The sequence below is a fragment of the Peromyscus californicus genome, unplaced genomic scaffold (assembly GCF_007827085.1).
Source record: "Peromyscus californicus insignis strain IS unplaced genomic scaffold, ASM782708v3 Scaffold_7__1_contigs__length_154581171, whole genome shotgun sequence".
Taxonomy (NCBI): Eukaryota; Metazoa; Chordata; class Mammalia; order Rodentia; family Cricetidae; genus Peromyscus; species Peromyscus californicus.
This window is the reverse complement of record NW_026294595.1, coordinates 120,864,791-120,885,131: the sequence shown is the minus strand read 5'-3', so window position 1 is coordinate 120,885,131 and position 20,341 is coordinate 120,864,791. Positions and strand designations below refer to the sequence as shown.

The 20,341-nt window shown below is 42.1% G+C and overlaps 1 protein-coding gene across 2 annotated transcripts in view; it reads right to left on the bottom strand.

The window, feature by feature from the left end:
* Cfap61 (cilia and flagella associated protein 61) overlaps positions 1–20,341 on the bottom strand; it is a 300,869-nt gene that overhangs the window by 75,304 nt on the left and 205,224 nt on the right. For both annotated transcript variants that reach the window (XM_052722829.1, XM_052722831.1), the window contains exons 22-23: positions 9,987–10,279; positions 435–762 (exon numbers count right to left, since the gene is read on the bottom strand). In XM_052722829.1, coding sequence (XP_052578789.1) covers positions 435–762; positions 9,987–10,279 — 621 coding nt within the window. The remainder of the gene's footprint in view (positions 1–434; positions 763–9,986; positions 10,280–20,341) is intronic.

The following is a 20,341-nucleotide window of genomic DNA, read 5'->3' as shown; positions in this document are numbered from 1 at the left end:
CGTTGCCATGGTAAATGGTTCTGCTTCTTATCGGTTGCTCAAGGAATGTGCTATGACCCTCAAATGTAGGGTTTTTTTTTTGTTGTTGTTGTTGTTGCTTTTCATTGGGACGATATATAAGGGGAGGCAGAACAAAGAAAAGAGGTAGAAGAAGAGAACTTGAGAGAAATAAAAAGCATGATCATCAGTTTTTATTTCTTCAGATAAATAAAAATTATTCCTAGTCCTGCTACTCTGAAGGCATTCTATTTGCAACCCTGGATGCAGTCCTGGTAGCTGATCTCTCAGGTTGCAGTACCAAAGAAAAAAGACAGGATCCTACTCTACCCCTAGGACAGTCCACTAAAGACGAAGGAGCTATATTTAAGGGAAACATGACTGGCTGCTCTGATCAGTAGCCTCATCAAATGAGAGAAAAGGGGTCTTCCACATACCTTGGATCTTAGCTCCCTTGTACATGGGGATGAGCCGGTCAAGGTCAGCTGGTGGTTCAGTCACAGGCTCCAGGGTTGGGTCAAAAAGACTGAGCATAGCTGCTGCCAGCTGAAAGCCTATTTCTTTTGAACTGAAGTTGCTATGAGTCCATTCATTTGAGTAATATCGGTTAGAGAATTTAGTGAGGGAGCCAGCAGCTCTGATGGCTATGTCATTGGTGTGGAAGGTGGTGTCAATCACAAGTCGGCCATCATAGACAAGGCATGCATCATTAAAGGCTTTAAATGTTTCATAATCCACATTTTTCTTGTAGAAGCTGAAGAATACCTAGAACGTGAAAAAAAAATCACATCACTAATGTATATGGTGGTTTGAGTGAGGATGGCCCCCACAGGCTCATATATCTGATAGAACTGTTTGGGAAGGATTAGAAGGTGTGGCCTTGTTGGAGGAGGTATGTCACTGGGGGGAGGGGATTTGAAAAGTCCTCAATATTCCTAGTTATCTCTCTCTCTTTGCTCCCTGCTTGTAGATCAGATGTAAGCTCTCACTTACTGCCCCAGCACCATGCCTGCCTGCCTGCCTGCTGCTATGGACTCTAACTTTCTGAAACGGTAAACAAGCCCCAGTTAAATGTTGCCTTTTGTAAGTTTCCTTGGTCATGATGTCTCTTCACAGTAATAGAAGAGTAATTAAGATAACCTGTTATTCCTTTTTGTGTTCCTTGCTGGGGATCATGAAGATCGAATCTTCAGAGGGTTCCACTCATGAGTTTTAAAATCCAACAATATTAACAAAATTTAATCACATCTTATTTATTTATTTATTGTATGTGTAGGTATGCTTGAGTATGTGCATTCTATAGCTTGCACGCGGAGGTCAGAGGACAGCTTGTGGGAGTCAGTTTGCTCATCTATAATGTGAGTTCTGGGAATCAAACATGGGTTATTAGCCTTGGTGGCAGACGCCTCCACTCTCTAAGCCATCTTGTCAGGCTGTTAGCTGAGTGATGTCATTGAAGGGTGTCCTAGAGAGTCAGAGCCATGCATGCTGTGTCTACCAGGCTGGCTCTTACCCTGTTGCTTCCTGCCCTGGGCCAGCAGGCAATGGCATGGCCGGGAACCATGGGGACACTCATTTCTCTGAGTCGCTCTCTCTGACTCTGAGCCTTTGTCTTCCTACACACCTTTCGTTCTCTCCTTCTCTTTTCCCACTTAGGTAAACTAGACTTCTACCTAAACAAAAATAGAAGCCTGGCAGTGGTGGCATATGCCTTTAATCCCAGCACTTGGGAGGCAGATCTGTGTGACTTGGAGGCCAGCCTGGTCTACAGAGCTAGTTCTAGGACAGCCAAGGCTACATAAAGAAACCCTGTCTCAAAAACTAAAAAACAAAGAGTAGAGAAAGATATTTGACAAATTCAAATTATACCTAAAAATAGTGTTCTTGACTTTTTAAACCTTTGACATTTTTTAAAATTCTCCTCAAAAGTTCTTCTACCTGTTAGTTTCTGTGGTAGTTTGAATGTAATGGCCCTCCCTCACAAGCTCATAGGGAGTGGCACTATAGGAGCTGTGGCTTTGTTGTGACAGGTGTGGCCTTGTTGGAGGAAGTGTGTCACTGTGGGGGCAGGCTTTGAGGTCTCTTTTGCTCAATACACTGCCCAGTGTTTCGGTCAATTTCCTGTTGCCTTCTGATCACAAAGTAGCCAGCACCATGTCTGCCTGCATGCCGCCATGCTCCCGGCCATGATGGTAATGGACTGAGCCTCTGAAACTGTAAGCTGCCACCTCAATTAAATGTTTTCTTTATAAGAGTTGCTGTGGTCATGATGTCTCTTCACAGCAATACAAACCCTAACTAAGACAGCTTCTTTTTCTAAATGTTGTTAGTTTTTGTTAAGTAACCCATTGAAAGAAGTTTGCTATTTTATTTTATTTTTTATTTTTAGCTCTGAAGTGTATCTGTGGTGCTGTTATCCACACTGCTCTAGATCATTCATAACTTTGGCTGCTGTTGTATTTTCATGGTAGTGGTTCTACATTGAGAAGCGAATCAGCAAATCTTGCAGGGACTTGATAAACCTCATTCATCTGAGTTCTCAGAGAGATATTTCCCTGCTAGATACTTGCCAAGGCCACAGGGGTCTTGTGTTGAAAAACATCAAATATGGAGGTTACCATGTAATTGAACAGATGGATACTGGTAAACAGGAAAGATTTTTCTTGAGAGCTACTAACTGGGGTTTAGATTGGCTGCAGACCCCACACCTGCCAGGAACCCAAGAGGCATGGCTATAAGGGAGAAACAGAAAATCTTTGATGTAGGATAAAACACCAATTTCTGTTTGTTTATTTGTTTTCTTCAAATCTATATTTATTTATTTTTTGTGTACATGTGTGTGTGCATGTCTGTGCATGTGTGTGGTGGTCAGCCTCAGAAGTTATCTACTTGTAGACATCCACCATTTTGAGACGGGGCCTTTGACTGACCTAGAACTCACGGAGTAGGCGAGGCCAGCTAGCCAGTGAGCATCAGTGGTCCACCTGACTCTACCTCCCTTCCAGGTCTAGTGTTACCATACCCACTGTTGATTTGTTCTTTACTCCAGTTTCAAGGAAGTTCTGCTTCTGCGATGGTGGCACAATGCCGCGAGACTGGATCTTCCACCAATAGTAACTATAAACTCGAGTCAAAATAGAAGGACTGCCACAAAGGGCCCGACTACTATTTAAAGTCGGGGAGACTGTGTATGACCATAAAACATCAAAGCAATGACCAGCACAGGGCTAATTTCCCATATTTGGATGCTTTTAAAAGAGGGTGGGTTATATGCATTTTGTGTTCTAATAAAAGAAAGAATTGGTAAATTTTGAAGTAATATCAACAGATTTTTTTAGTTATAAGAACAAAGAGAGAAAATTCTATAAAAACAAATAAGCATAGTTTTAAAGCTTCAGGAAACATGATGTATAATTGGGGGCATAATTAAGGCCTGACAGAAGAATGGGGCCAGATAACATCCAGGAATTTGCTAAAATTTAGTGAAAGCCATGGATTTATAGACTCAAGAAACTTGGTGAACCACAGGTAAGATAAGAAATTGAAACACAATAAGCACAAATCAACTGCATCAAACTCTGGACATCAAGGACAAAGAGAAAATCCTGAAGCCATACAAAGGAAACAATGCGTTAGATCTGAAGGAGAGCAATGTCTTCAATGATAACTAACTTTTAAATAAAAATGCAACAATATCAAAACATCCTAAGAGACAGATTCAAAGTTGGAGAGGGACCTGTGGGCCCCAAATTCTTTCAAATTTTTCCATTCCTTTTACATACCAACCCCTTCTCCCACTCCTCCCCTAGTTCCCCCCACCCCACCCTTATCCCCTCCTCATAGAGAGTAAGGCCTCCCTTGGGTAGTCAACACAGGCTGACATACCAAATTGGGGCCGGACCTAGCCCCACCCACCCTGCATCAAGGTTGAGTAAGGCATCGCCCCATAGTGAATGGGGTCTAAAAAGCCAGTTCGTGAACCCGGGATAAGTCCTGGTCCCATTGCCAGGGAACCCACAAACACATCAAGCCACACATCTGTCACCCACATTAAGAGAGCCTAGTGTGGTTCCATGCAGGGTGAGCCCCAAATTCTATATCAAGTAAAAACATTCCTTAAGAATGAAGGCAAACTAAGCATGTTTTTCCAATAGAGGAAAACTTAAAGCATTTAGTGCCATCAGACTGACAGTACACAAAGCACAACAGAAGTTGCTTAGGTGAGGAGAAGGGTGCATTTTCAGAAACAAGGAGCCACAAACATGAGAAAAATATCTGGATATACATCAAATACATACACCAGGCTGGGGAGGGGATAGAAGTCAGTTGGTAGAGCGCTTGCCTAAATTGTAAAGATCCCTGAGCTTGGTTCTCAGCACTGCAAAAATTAACGGAGGCTCAGGCCTGTAATCCTAGCACTTGAGAGGTGGAGGCAGAAAGCTCAGGAGCTCAAGGTCATTCTCAGCTACACAGAGAAATGGAGGTCAGACTAAGTTATATAAGGCTCTTTCTCAGCCAGGCATGGTGGCACTCACCTTTAATCCCAGCACTCATGAGGTAGAGGCAGGTGGATCTCTGTGAGTTCAAGGCCAGCCTGGTGAGTTTCAGGACAGCCAGGGCTGTTACACAGAGAAACCCTGTCTCAAAAAACCAAAAAGAAAAAAAAAGACTCTCTTTTCTCCCCTCTCTCTCCCTTTCTTACCCTCTCCCCCTGCTCTCTCTCTCTCTCTCTCTCTCCACACACACACACACACACACACACACACACACACACACACACACACGCATTGTGGTGGAGTGGCACTCTTAGGAGGTGTGGCCTTGTTAGAGTAAGTTTGGTCATGTAAGAGAAAGTGTGTCACTGAGGAGGCAGGCTTTGAGGTCTCATATATGTTCAAGCCATGTCCAGTGAGACAGGTCATTTCCTGTTGCCTGCACAGGATGTAGAACTCTCAGCTCCTTCTCCAGCACCATGTCTGCCTGCATGCTGCCGTGTCCCATCATGATGATAATGAACTGAACCTCTGAACTGTGAGCTACCCAATTAAATGTTATAAGAGTTGCTGTGGTCATAGTGTCTCTCCATGCAAGCATATAAATATTTGTTTAAAACAAAAATTCTAACATGGTCTTGTTTTATTTTCGGTGTGCATAGATGTAATATACAGACTGAATGTAACAAAATAGAGGTCTGGTATATAGGAAGAAGGTTCTGTATTGTTGCAAGTTTTTTTTATATATTTTATAAAATGGTGCAATACTAACTGTATTGAGGTGAAAGACCGCTTATACATTCATAGATAAATCCGCTTATACATTCATAGATAAATCATTTCAAAAAACTGAATAAGATGTAGCTTAAAAGCCATTTTAATTAGAATATTCAAAAATAATAACCCAAGGGGAAACAGACAAGGTAGAAAAGAAGTACAGGAAACATGGGGGTGAAAAGCAGACAGAAAATAAAATGGCAAGCCTAAATATAACTACATTAGCAACTGCATTAAATATTAATGGTTAACTGCTTTAATTCAAAGGCAGAGACAGAAAGGGTAACAAAGCAGTGATAGCCAGAATTCTAAGGTAGCTACTAAGGTCCCCACCTATCCCTCTGAGTACTAGGATGAACTATGACTATGATGAAGTGATATTATTTGACTTTAAGAAAGAGAGCTCATGCTCAGTGAGTCTGACCTAATCAAGTGATCTTCTAAAAGTAGCCAGGTTTTTCCTGTAGAAGATTCGAAGTGTGGTGAATTTGACTTGACGGTTTTGATTTTTGATTCTCTATTCCGAGTCTTATAAAGAAAGGGGTCATGTGGTTAGGAATGAAGATGGCCTCTAGGAGCTAAGAGTGAACTCTGAGCCCATAAATGAATGTTGTTTTAGGCTGTTATATTTGTTAGGCAGTCACAAGATACTTATACAATACTTTTAGTGATACTTAGAAAAGATATGCTTTAGATATAAAGACAAAATTAAGTAAATTTGAAAACTACTACAGTGCTAGTAATAAATCAAGAAGGATAAAATGGCCATATTAATATAAATAAGGTGTATCTGAAGATAAGGAATACTATCAAGAAACATAGCAGTATATTCCATAATGATAAGGCCACAACTCACAAGGTAGATATCAAAATTATAACTGTTCATGGGCTTAACAGCAGAGCAAATAAAGGAAAAGAAAGTTTGATATAATTAAAGAGAAAAATAGAAAGTCCTAAGATAATGAGAGATTTTAATATGTTGCTCCCAGCAATTCTTGTATTTAGACCCAAAGCATTGGTGAAATATCAGTAACGAAAATCCAGCAGCAATATCAACCACACAGAACTAATTATTATTTACAGAAACATTGTGTTCAATCGTTATGAATACGTATTCTTTGTATGTAGACAAAATTTTAGATTTACTTAGACATAAAACACATCCCAATAATTCTTAAAGGATTGGGTAATAGTAAACAACAGCACTGAATTGGAAAACAATAAAAATACGGTATGTAGGAAACCTTGAAATATGTGGAAACCAAATACATTGTCCTGGGTCAATGAAGAATCATAAGGTAGGCAGACAATATTTTGACCAAAGTGCTAGTAAAAAATCAATATATTAAAATTTTGAGAGGCAGCTAAAACATGGAGGAAAACTTAGGGCTAAGAAAACCCGCTGTCAATGACTTAAGACTGCTCCTCACAAAACCAGGAAAGAGAAGGACAAGTAGATCCGATACAGACAGAAGGAAGAGAATCATCCTTGAGAACAAAACCAGGGGAAGAGAAAACGAGCTGTCTTTATTGAGAAGTAAGCTTTCATTTTTATCTTTGAAAAAACGTCAATAAAATCGACAGGTCTCCATTTTAGACTGAGAGAGACAGAGAGGCAGAGTGAGACAGAGAGGCATGGGGACTGAACACAATTTATCAGTGTCAGAAATAAATGAGGGGGGAGACTTCCAGATAAGATGGCGAGCAAAGCAGAATCAGAATTAAAAAAAAAAAAAGTCCCTATTCTGAAGAGAGGAACCAAGGGCAGATCTTGGAAATCCACAAAGTAAGTGAAAGTGTACTTGGAAAAGGCAGAAAAACAATAATAACAATAAAATGGGATGCAGAGGGTAACCATAATGTAGCCTTGGCCCACAGTTCCCTGCTGAGGGAAGATGGAAGAGAGGCCCAGTGGAAGATAGCCTGGTCTCAGGAAAGGCTCACAGCCACCCCAACCTCAAACCAGTCACTGGTTTGGAAAAACAGCCATCTTTCTGGTACATGTGCCAGTTAGTAGGGCAAGTCTCGCTTTATAACATTGTCTGACTCAGTGTGGTGAACGCTATCTTGAAAGACAAACTGTTGTTAACTGAGATACCCAGGGGTCTGACAGAGGACAACTGCACATCAGGGAATCTCAATTTTGCTGCCACAGTCACCGGGTGAGGGAGGCTCAGGGAGGCAGCTGTGGACAGCAGGAGGGATGGACCCTGACTAGATGAGGGCAGGAGGTTCTTCTCAGTCTGGGAAGTGCACAGGAGAGACACCCCACCCTCAGTGGCCAAGAATAGATTAAATTAACCGAGAATATCCTGCAGTTTGATGGCTCTGGGACTGAAACTAGTGAGTGTATCCAACTCTGCAGTCAACTATCTAGCATTCACTGTTCCAGAGACTGAGGACTCTAAACCTCCCAAGGGTACTTGATTCCCACAGCTGTGTGCTTCCATCAGCCTGATTAAAACCCAAAAGGTCTTGAAAGTATAAAGATGGGTCCCATGTCTATACTGATCTCAGTGGTATGGTTGGGTTTTATAGTCTCAGTACATTTGGAGACATCTACCTGGATAAAAAATTGGTCACCCCATGGGTTATGATTTGGGGAGTGTAGAGATGGAAAGCAAAAGAACTCATCTAGCCCAAAGACTGAAAAGCTAACCGTGGCTAAGAATGTGTTGACAATCTGTATAGACAGCTCTCGAAGAAACAGAAATTACCAATAAATACTGGAAAATGTGTTCAACATCTTTAGGCAACAGGGAAATGCAAAGTGCTTTGAGATGCTATCTCACTCCAGTAAGAATGGCTACCATCAAGAAAATCAATGACAACATTTTATTTTCATTGAGTTCCAAGGATCTGCCCATCTCAATGTGCCCAGCACTGTGATTACAGGCATGCAACACTACACTCAGTCATTTACATGTGTGCTGGGATCCAAACTCAGGCCTTTATGCTTACATGGCAAATATTTTACTAACCGAGCCATCTCCCCAGCCTAATGCCACAAATTTTGACCAACTTAAATGAAACAAATACATTATTTAAACAATATAATCTGCCAAAACTGACATAAAAGAAATGGAAAATCCAAGTAGCCTTATATCTGGTTGAGAAATTGAATTTGTTATCAAAACCTTTCCTATATTATATGTTCCATACCCTGATAGTTTCATTGGCTCATTTTATCAACATTTAAAGAAGTAACACCAACCTCACACCAGCCTCTTAAGACAATGCAAAAGGAATGAACGTCACCTAAATCATTTCACAAGGTGAGCAGAGCTCAAATATCTGAACCCTACAGTGGTAACAAAATGATAGACCAGCATCTTTCCAAATAATCCTAAAACATACTAACAAATAAAATTAAGCCAATCTCCTGAGGTTCCCTAGGAAGATCTTACAATCTTCTAGGGTCATGGTTGGGGGTAGAAATTTGAGGTTGAAACAGTTTCACTTTCCCCCATCTTAGACCAGCATACTGTGTAAGTGTAGACAATACAAGTTTCAAAATAAGATTTTTTTTCTTTCTTACTGCTAGATCCTTAAGCAACAAGACAAAGTCTGGGACCTATTTGGCGTTCCATAAATACCTGTGGAGTGAATACATGAATAAATGCAGTAAATAACAGATTGGACAACCCCAGACCTTACTGTGCCCAGGACATACCCTCTATGAAGGGGTGAATGTTATCTTAGCTGGGTTCTGGGGTTGATATGGTAGAAAGGAGACCAGGCCCAGAGAGCTATGCAAGGCTTTTGATCAGCACATCTGCTCCAGTGAGAGGAGTGCAGCTGTGACCAAAAGCTGGCTGGGCAGTGGCAGTGGCTTTAGGGACAAAGGAAAAGGGCATCGTGCACATGAAACCCCCCTACTTGCAGTTCCCACCAGGTTATCTCAGGTCATGAGGGATCCATGCTTGTGGAGTGCATGGGCCCTGGACTGGTCAGTGTTCAGCTAGATGCAGCAGCTCCCTGGTCAGAGGAATCTCTGTGTCAGGCCATTTTCAGGAGCCTCCTGGCCATACCCATGAGCAGGGCTGCTGTGATCTGAAGTCTGGGGTTGCCCATGGGCCTGGGTTCCCACTGTATCCTTGCTGGGGTATGTTAGAGGAAAGCAGGATAGGGACACCTTTCCAGCACCTGGCACTTTAGCCCCTTCAGGGTGGCCTTCACTCAGTGAGGTTAATTCTCTCCCTTTGGATGTGCAGTGGGCAGAACTGACTTGCCTGTAGGAAAACATGGCTGTAGCAGAAATGCTGACTGACTCCTGAGGCCTGCTCTAAGGGACACCCCAGCTCCCATTCCATTTGCTCTTAGAACTATCACTGTGTTGCCCAGGCTCAAGAAAGGGCTAAGAATCTCAGCTGAAGTTGATCCAGCATCAATACCCAGAAAAGCAAATGTGCCTTCTAGATGATTCCATCTGTCCTCTGTCTTAATTCAGCTTCGCAAGAAATCTTCTGTGGGAACTGCCTAGTTGGGCCAGGCAAACCCCCATACAGGAGCAATAAATAGTGATAATAAATTGTTTTAAGTCACCATGTTGGTAGAAACTTCTTGCTTCTGGGTGAAGGACAACCTGAACAGTTTGAACACATGCCCCAAATCTACAGCTGTAAGTGCTCTGCTGAAATCTTTCAGAGTCCCGAATCCCTGGGAGGTTAGCACTCTCGTTGAGTGGACAGTGAGTGCAGTTCACAGGGATGGGCTTACCGAACACTCCAGTCTGAAAGGCTTGGTGGAAGTAGTGAAGCAGGCACTGTGGATAGGATCTGGGTCCTGGCCATCGTTCCACTGAGCCAACAGCGCGTCCTGATAGATAGTCACGCCGGCTGCACTGAGCGCATCCTTCACGGCCATCTCTATCACATAGTTGTTGATACAGGTTATGTTCGATTCAGTTGGGGGATACACAAAGTAGATGCAGTTCCCCTTCACGCCAATGTGCATGAGTGTCTCCACCGTTGTGTAGGCGTCAATTGTATTCCCATAGACAATGACCTTCCCTAGAAAGAGAGGGAAATGCTAAGACATACAATTAAAAAAAAACCTTATTAGTCAAATGCTAATAATGCCGAATTGCTCCCTCTAACCCTTTCATTTTTCAGCTGCAGGAAGCCAGTGGTGTTACCTAGCAACGACGACCAAGATAATTTAGTAAAGAATTGGCACAAAACATCCCACAAAGTAGTCAAGTACTTCTAACACAGAAGTAGGACATTCATTTATGTTCCTATAATTTGAAAGTTGAAATTATGCTGGAGGAAATGGTCTAGAATAAAACCTTTTATCTTGTTTTTGTTCCCTATTTGCTACACTTATTAAAGAAACAAAATTGCTGAAGTCTGCCATGCATACAACTTCTCATGAGCCAGGAAAGGACACTGGCAAAAAGCACGTTCCCATATGGGTGTGACAGAGAGTTTTAATATGTAAATGTTGACCTGGGTTGATTTCAAGGTATTTCCCCTTGTTTTTGAGAACTAATAGTTGTAACATTCTGCTTTCAATGTGTAATTTTATAAAGATTCAAATTGCTGGTTTTAGAATTTAATGTGTCAAGACCTAGCTAGAGGGATGGAAGGGTATTATTTTGCTCAGCAAATATAAAATCATAAAATAAGCTTGAAAGAATTCCCTGTATGAGAGCATTCTAAGAGAAGCAGTCAATCTCACTTATTCACATTTCTCAGAAATAATTACAAATGTTATTATTTTGCCGGTTTTAAGATCAGTGGCACTATACATTGAGTGAAGCTTCTACTATTTTTGACATTGAGTTGGTATTTTTTCTTTTTTTTTTTTTTTACAAAGAAATAAATGTCTGTAGACTTGTTTTTCTCAGATCTGCTGAAGAATTTTATCATAAAGTCTACACTCATTGAATCTCTCTTGTTTTTTTCTTCTGATTCATACAATGGTATGAAAAGAAATTTCATAAGGCAAACTAAACAAGTGTATTTATTCAATTGGGTTGAATAAATTATGCAAAACTTGCTTTCTTTTTTCTTCCCTTTTATTGAAAATAGATTTTTTTCATACAATATACTTTGATTATGGTTTCTCCTCTCCCCAACTTCTCCAAGCTCCTCATCCTCTCTCCTTCCATCCAAATCCACAGCTTTCTGGCTCTCATTAGACAATAACCAGGTAACTAAATAATAACAAAAAAATAAAAATAAAAACAAACAAATCCCAATAGCACAGAAAAAAACCAATGGAGGGAGGAGAGCCAAATAAAAAGCATGAGAAACACATATAGATACAGAGACACACGTTTGCACACACAGGAATCCCATAAAAACATAAAACCGGAAGCCATAATACATACTCAAAGAACCTGTAAGGATTTTTTTTTCTTAAAAAAAAAAGGCCTTAGCTCAACATTATGAGACAAAGAGCCTCCAAAGATGCCACTGAGTTCATTTTGTATTGGCCATCGACTGCTGGGCATGGGACCTGCCCTTCAGAGTGCTTTGTTTCTTTAGTGAGACTCCCTCGGAGAAAACTAATTTTTCATTTGCAAGTGGTTATCAATTGGAGATAGCTTCTGGGTTAGGGATGGGGTGACAAGTCCACTTCTCCTTTCAGCTCCAGGACCCCATCTGGTAGAGACCTGTGCAGGCCCTGTGCATGCTGTCTCAGTCTCTGTGAGTTCATATGTGCATCAGTCCTGTTGTGTTTAGAAAGACTTCTTTCCTTGGTATCCTCCATCCTCTCTGGCTCTTACACCTTTTCAACTTCCTTTTCTATGGAGTTCCCTGAGTCCTAAGGGGAGGGATTCTATTGGAGACATTCTTTTTAGGGCTGAGTATGCCAAGGATTATCACTCTCTGCATATTTTCTGGCTGTAATTCTCTATATTTGACCCTATCTGCTGTAGGAGGAAGCTTCTCTGATGATGGCTAAGCAAGGCACTGATCTATGGGTATAGAAGATTGTCATTAGTAGTCATTTTATTGCTTTAGCAGAACAATAGTATTTCATTTTTCCCCAAGTTCCTCGCCTATTCTAGTCTTAGGATCTTGGCCACCCAAGCAGTGTTGGGATAGGTTCCATTTCATAGAGTGGGCCTTAAATCAAATCAGATATTGGTTGGCTACTCCCACAAGCTGTGTGCCACTATTACACCTGCATATCTTGCAGGCAGGTTACCACTGTAGACTGAAAGGTTTGTAGCTGGGTTGGTGTTTACTTTTCTCCTTTGGTAGTATGCAGAGCACCTTCCAGTACCATGAACACTAGACCATAGGGGTAAAGGCTCTAGGTAGACACCAGCTTGACTTCAATGAGTTACGTAGGTGTTGTCTTCAGCAACAGGGCCTTATCATCAGTTTGAAGAGAGAAACCTCAACAATGGCCTAGGTTGTTTGGGGGTTCCCGTGGGGCCCTTTGGCAAACAACTTGAGTAGACATAGTTTCCAGTACTGGAAATTTCATTTGGTAATTGTCCAGTTGGGGCTCTGTCTCCCTCATTATTTGGCAATTTCATTTAGATTGCATTCATATATGTATAAATTTTAGGAGGCTTCTACTACATCAGATTTCCAGATGACCCCTAAAATGGCCCTTAGTTTTAAATATCATGTCCCTCTCCGTATTCCCTCTTTTGAACCCCCTTTCCTCCCCCTCCCATTTGATCCTCCCTTTACAGTGCCCTCCCCTTGTTCATCCCTAACTATTGCATCTCCCCTTCCTAGGGAGATCCATCCCTCCTCCCTAGTCCCTTATTCTCTATCTAATCCTCTGTGGTTCTATGGATTGTAGCTTGTTCAACAATGACTCAACAGCTAACATCCACATATAAAGGAATACATACCATATTTGTCTGTCTGGGTCTGGGTTATCTCACTCAAGATGATTTTTTTCTAGTCCCATCCATTTACCTGTGAATTTCAGGATTTCATTTTTTTTAATTGCTGAATATTCCACTGTGTAAATGTACCACATTTTCTTCATCCATTCATGCCTTGATGGCTTGCTTCCAATTTCTGGCTATTATGAAGAGAGCAGCAATGAACATAGATAAGTAGGTGTCTATGTAGTAGGATGAGGCATCCTTTTGTTATATGTCCAATAGTGACATAGCTGGATCTTGAGGTAGATCAATTTACATCTTCTTGAGGAACTGTCACACTGATTTCCATAGCAGCTGTACAAGTTTGCACTCCCACCAGCAATGGAGGAGTGTTCACTTACTCCACATCTTCCCCAGCATGAGCTATCATTTTTTTTTAATTGATCTTGGCCATTCTAACTGGTATAAGATGATGAAATCTCAGTCATTTTGATTTGCATTTCCCTGATGACTAAGGATGCTGAACATTTCTTTAAGTGCTTCTCGGCCATTTGAATTTCCTCTTTTGAGAATTCTGTTTAGAGCTATACCCCATTTTTAAATTGGTTATTTGTTTTCTTGATGTCCAGTTTCTTTGAGTTTATATATTTTAGATATTAGCCCTCTATCAGATGCATAGATGGTAAAAAATCTTTTCCATCCTGTATCCTGCTGCTTTGGACACCTGATTTTTCATAAAGAAACCAAAAATACACTGGAAAAAACAGCATCTTCAACAAACGGTGCTGGTCAAATTGGATAGCTGCTTGTAGAAGAATGCAAATAGATTCATACTTATCACCTTGCACAAAACTCAGCTCCAAATGGCTCAGGGACCTCAACACAAAACCAGGTACACTGAAAGTGGTATGTGGTGATATATTGTGTACCCTAATAAACTTGCCTGAGGATCAGAGAAGCAGATCAGCCAGCCACTAGTTCTTACCTCTATGAATTCTTCAGTCTAAAGAGAGTGAGTTTCCTCATGTCATACATACTTTTCTCTGCACTGACATCACTTCCTGGGATTAAAAGCATGTGTACTAGGATTAAAGGTGTGTGCTACCACTGCCTGGCTCCGTTTCCAGAACTCACAGAGATCCAGACAGATTCTGCCTCCGAGTGATAGGATTAAGGGTGTGGGCCACCACTGCCTGACCTCTATGTCTAATCTAGTGGCTGGCTCTGTCCTCTGATCCTCAGGCAAGTGTATTAGGGTACACGATATGTCAGCATGGTGGCACAGGAAAAGACTTTCTGAACAGACCACTGATAGCACAGACAATAAGAATATTAATAAATGGGACCTCATGAAACTGAAAAGCTTCTGTATGGCAAAGAACACCATCAAAACTTTCTTCCAGTCCAAAATTTAAAAAGACGTGTGTGAGGGCTTATTTAGGAAAAAGATAAGTTCCAAGGGCTTCCAGATGGCCTTTCTGGGGAAGCCCACATCTAGAAAATACTCCTATGTGCCTGCTCCTCTGCCTCAGGATGCCAAGCCAGCAGTGTGTGTGTGTGTGTGTGTGTGTGTGTGTGTGTGTGTGTGTGTGTGTGTGTGTGTCTGTGTGTGTGTGTGTGTGTGTGTGTGTGTGTGTGTGTGTGTGTGTCATCCTCACTCACCTTGGCCAGGGGGCTTCTTACGAGGGAGCAGCTTCTTCAGATCAGCAGTTCCTTGGCTGACAGAGCCAACATTTTGTTTAAAGTCCTGAAGCTCCTGCCCCCTGCAATCTCGGCTGTCCAGCACAACCAAGAACGGGCCTGCCAGGGGACAAGGTGTGAACCTAGAACTGTCAGGGTTTGAGTCCTCCTACTCTTCACTCTAAAGCATGCCCATTTTCAGCTGAAGAAATGTAAGTGTGCATGCCCTACAGACCCCACAATTTGCTATGGGGTCCCTGCCATGCTAGCTGAGAGCAATTTCACTGCAAACGTTTTGCTGCAGGCCCAGTGAAGAAGGGCAGCTCTGCTGGATGTGTGGCAAACTGGTCTCTCTAACAAGTGCTCCCCATGGACTGTCAACAGCTTTGAGGATGTATTCCAATCCAAAAATAATATATTTTATAAGACCTATATTTTTTTAGATAAGCCTAGTGAAAGTCTAACCTATGAACTGTTTGGGCTATTTTGACAATTTTTAACTGTGACAAAATATCTGAGAAATACTGACTTACAAGAAAGAAAAAGAGTTATTTTGCTACAGTCAGAAGCTTTGGTCATGGGACTTGATTCTGTTGTCTTTTGGAGAGTGGTGGGGCACAACATCATGGTGTGTGTGTGTGGGGGGGGGGAGGTGTATGTGTGGGTGTGGGTGTCTGCCTGAGGGAGCCTGCTCCCCTATGGTGGCTCTGAAACAGAAGAAACGGGAAAAGGAAGGATTCAAGTTTCCCCTTGAAGGGCATTACTCTCATGAGCTAACTTCCTTCCCCAAGGTGCTACTTCTAAAAGGTCATACCACCTCCCAACAGAGCTAGTGACCAAGCCTGTGGTATATGGGCCATTTGGGGGATACAGGATCCAGATTGTAACAGCTTTCCTCAGTTTGAACCAACGTTCCCTACTAGAGAAGCAAGACTTTAGTTTCCTAATGGGCAGCTATTACAACAATGCTGTATAACAAGCCACCCCAAAGTCAGTGCCAGACAGCTTAAATAAGCATGTTGTGCATTAGCACACATCTGTGGCGAACTGGAGTTTACTGATATGGTTCTGCATTGCGGTTGGGTATGAGTTTGCCCAACACGTGTTTTGTCATCTCTGAATGGACAACTAACTCCCTGAGGCACATTCTATTTATGACAAAACGCAAGAACACAACTACTTAAATACACTTCACACCTCTGCTTACATAACACTCACAGCATTCTATGGCCCACAGCCACACCTAAGGCCGAAAGAGCAGGGAGGTACATTCTGAAAACACCGGGAGGGGAGAGGCACGAACCACAACAGTCACATTACATGGCTGCTTACACAGTTTCATCTAAAAGTATTCATTCAAATACTTTTCATCTGATTACATTTTCTCATTACTCATAAAGCATATGCAAATCTCATTATAATTTGTTTGGAAATAAATCAGACTATAGTACAGACTGCAGCACAGCATTCCACCAAGAGGAGTCAGGCTAACAGCCCGACATAACGAATCAGTCTGTTGTCTTCCACAGTCCAATCTGTTGCCTTTGATATGCCTATTCCATGGGAGATTTTTCTTTCTACTCTTTTCCTGAAACTGGGAGTTATTTCTCCATCGTTTCTCACTTTTTACTTTGCAAAGAAGTTTCCGATTCAATTTGTTTATCTTGTGCTCCAACATGCCAGCTACAACACCAGCACTTTTACAGACTTCTTCATTGGCTCCATGATGAATGAAGCTGGGACTCGACCTGACGGAGGCGGTGAGGGAAGGAAGAAACATGCATACCCAGACATGTGTACAGAGAAGCTGGGATCAGACCGAGTGGGGTATGCCCACCTTGATCCAGCAGTACCAACTATACCACCACCTTGAACCTCACTCAGAGTGTTGATTCTGTACAGCAGAGAAGGGAGCAAGCTGTCCTCAGGGGTCAGTGTAGAGAAGCAGTGTCAGGCTGCAGGCATCCTGGAGGAGGAGCTGGAGTTTCGAGTTTTGCATACACTCGCCAATTGTTAGTAACTGTTAGTTAGTTTGTTAGTAATTGTTAGTAAACACTGGTTACTGGACTAGGGGAAGGCTTTGCCAGTTTCCTCTGAACTTCACCAGGAAAAAAGCTTTGCCAGTTCCCATGGGTCTGAGGGGTTGTTATCCTTGACATGGCCTTGACATGGACAGCACACATCCACTCAGGACTTCACACCCTCCTTCCATAGTCATTCAAGTATTCCCCGACTTCCCTGTTATTCTTGTTGCTATAAGAAATCACTCTGGAATATATTTTTGTATATTTAGAAAATTTAATTGACTGTAAGTTTGATTATTATAGATAATTAATTATTAATCTGTATTTATTAATTACATATTATAATTTCAAATGAACTGCATAAACATAATATTCCAAATAAGAGGAGAAACATATCTATCTATCTATCTATCTATCTATCTATCTATAGATACAAAATTGACCCTAAACCTGTATTAATAAGCCAAAATCCTTATCACTGAAAAGTATTTTGAGACCAACAATTGTGTTTTTGGATTAAAGCACACCCAATAATCTATCTTTTTAAAAATCATTTTTTTTTTCCGAGACAGGGTTTCTCTGTGTAGCTTTGCGCCTTTCCTGGGACTCACTTGGTAGTCCAGGCTGGCCTCAAACTCACAGAGATCCGCCTGCCTCTGCCTCCCGAGTGCTGGGATTAAAGGCGTGCGCCACCACCGCCCGGCTAAAAATCATTTCTATATCATATTTCTCTTTTTCTTTACAAAGAGATTGATAAGATTATAAGCAACCCCTTTAAAATAAAAACAAACACTTGTAAATAATATTTTGGGAATTTGGACATTGTTTTCTATATTATTTTCTGCTGATTGGTGGGTGCTGGTTATCTTGAGGAACCCTAAGAAAATTTAGAATTATGGTTAAATTTTAGCTATAGTAGTCTGTGAGGCTGTATCATTTCAGCCAGTTGCCTTGAAATTGTAGTGGATGTTGGATTATCTGGGCCATTGATCTCACTGGAGACCTCTCAGGGGGTCTTCCTTGACAGAACCATATTAACCTGGAAGGAATCCATAGCTTTTGTGGGAACAAAAGCTGAACCTCTTTTCCAAAGCAACATATCCTTCGACCCACATTTTAAAGTCAAGATACCTTTAAAATATATATGTTGGTTTAGCTTAGCAGCTCCCATAATCAAATGTCTCTCTGTAGTTAAAAATCCCAAAGATAGCATAATAATATATAGTATCCAGACTCTCTGTGCAGGACCAAGGCGGCAGCTAGCTGTGCTCCATTTTTTCATTTCCGAGTGTCTAGTTCCATGGTGGAGGTATTGGCGGGAGCCATGTTTATTGCTTCAACTCTGGGAAGTAGTATTGAGTAGTGTGCAGCAGTGTTCTCAAGCCTGCAGGCAGCGTCAGCGGCTGGGAGAAGCTTCTCTGTATTGTGGCCTGAGGGAGAGACTGCGGGAGCACTTAGTCTTATGGCAGCTGGTGGCCAGCTCCATTTCGGAGGCAGCTGTCAGGAGATGAGTCCCTGTGTTGTTGCTGGCATGAGACTGTGAGGCTACGAAGCCCAGTGTAGTTCCTACTCCGTGCGTTTCCATCTTTCCCAAGCCCTCTTAGGTCTATGCCGAACATCGCCCCACATTGGGCATCAAATGTAGCCAGAAGTTTTCCCGTGTCCCGCAGCCGCTTGGTCCCAAATAAACATATAGAGGTTTATAATAATAACAAACTGTTTGGTCTATGGCTCAGGCTTATTGTTAGCTAGCTATTATATCTTAAGCTAACCCATTTCTATAAATCTATATATCGTCACATGTCTTGTGACTTTACCTGTATCCCATTATGTCATTTCCCCAGTGGCTCTCAGTGGCTCTCCTGACTCCACCTTTTTTCTCCCTGTCTCTTTGTGTGAATTTCCCACCTGGCTCTTATCCTGCCTTACCACAGGCCAAATCAGCTTTATTTATTAGCCAACAGGTCAACACATATTCACAGCATACAGAAAGACCATCCCACATCACTGCAGTCAGGTTCTGCTGTCAGCTTGAGAGGTGGCCTGCCCCCTTGAAACCATGGTGGCCAAGTGGCTGTGTGACTGCACTATGGAACACCTTTCTCTAGGTGTTCATTTTCAATAGGAAATTGCCCTCTGTTCTTGCATGCCCTCTCCTTTTTTTTTTTTCTTTAAATGCAGATTGCTTTCAAATGCACTTTCGGTGTTATGTCTTGGGGCCTTTGACAGTTGACCACTTGCCCTCAAGGCACCATTCTTACTGCCCCAGTACAAACTTCACCAGTTGGTACTGTATGAAGACTTGGTCATTAGGTGGGCTATGAAATACAATCATGTTCACCTCAACAATTTTAGATCTGATTTTGGGTTTCCAGTGCAGTTCACCAAATCCTACATTATCTTCAATGTAACCAAAGCTGTACGTAACTACAACTGCCAGTTAAGTGTCAAACGACACTCCTGCATATAAGTGCCACTGCACGAAATCCCTTGTTTAGTGTGCTGTTTAGAGAAAGGTGGACGTCAGGCAGACAAAACACAGATTTTAAAGGGTGTGAGAGTTTATGGTGGCTCTTAGGGTCTTTAGAGTGTGGGGCTGACTTCGTTTCCGACTTCAGATCTTAGGGCTTCCTGACATTGGAGATGGAGCTCATCAATTGTATAATTCTCACACCCCAAGGGTTAATCAGGTCAGAAATGAAACGAAGAGAGCAGAAGAGAGACAGAGAGAGGTAAAGTATGATGAGAGCCCGAGACAGTCACAGACTGTCCCTCATCTGCAGGTAAGAAGGGAAAGGAAGGTTTCCCAAGCCAGAGAAGAAAGCGGCGGCTTATTGTATTTCAGATGAACTGGGAGATGTGTGAGTAAGGAACAGGAAGGGGCAGAACATTCTAGGCTTTGGTAACAGCTGCCTACCTTTGCCAGGAGACAGACAAAGGACATGATTGGGGTCCTCCAGGCACAGAACACCTTGGCCCTGTATGGAGGAGGTGAGGAAGACTCTGGTTATGTGAGGTCCGTGTGCCATTGCTATAGCATCTTCTTGACAAGATGGAGCCTTTGGTCAAAGGTGAATTTCATCAATGCAATCCTAGGACTCGGCGCTTTACAATTCTGAGTCTTTGAAGGGAGAGTGTCCTGAATGTAACAAAGGCACCAGGTACTGCTTTGCAATCTGTATGTGTGTGAGGCCATCATAATGTAGGCAATTCGAGGATCTCCTCTGAGGCCAGTTGTATGCTAAAGGATCCTAGCCATGGTGTGCTTTCCAGATCGTCTTATTTAAGAGACAAGAAAGGTCCAGCATTCATACTTGATCCAACATGTGGCAGATGAAGGGTGAGCTGTCCCACCTTCAAATGGCAAATGATGGTGGCTGATTAGAATTCTGGGTGAATTTGTATTTAAAAAAAAAAAAAAAAAGGATTTCGGAATACAACTGTTGCAGTTTCCGAGGAATGCCAACATACCTCCCTCACTAAGATTACAGACCCGGGTAGGAGGGCGTGGTCCCAGGGAACAGTCCCAAAGATGACCTTGGGCAAGAAGGAACAGGAAGTCACTC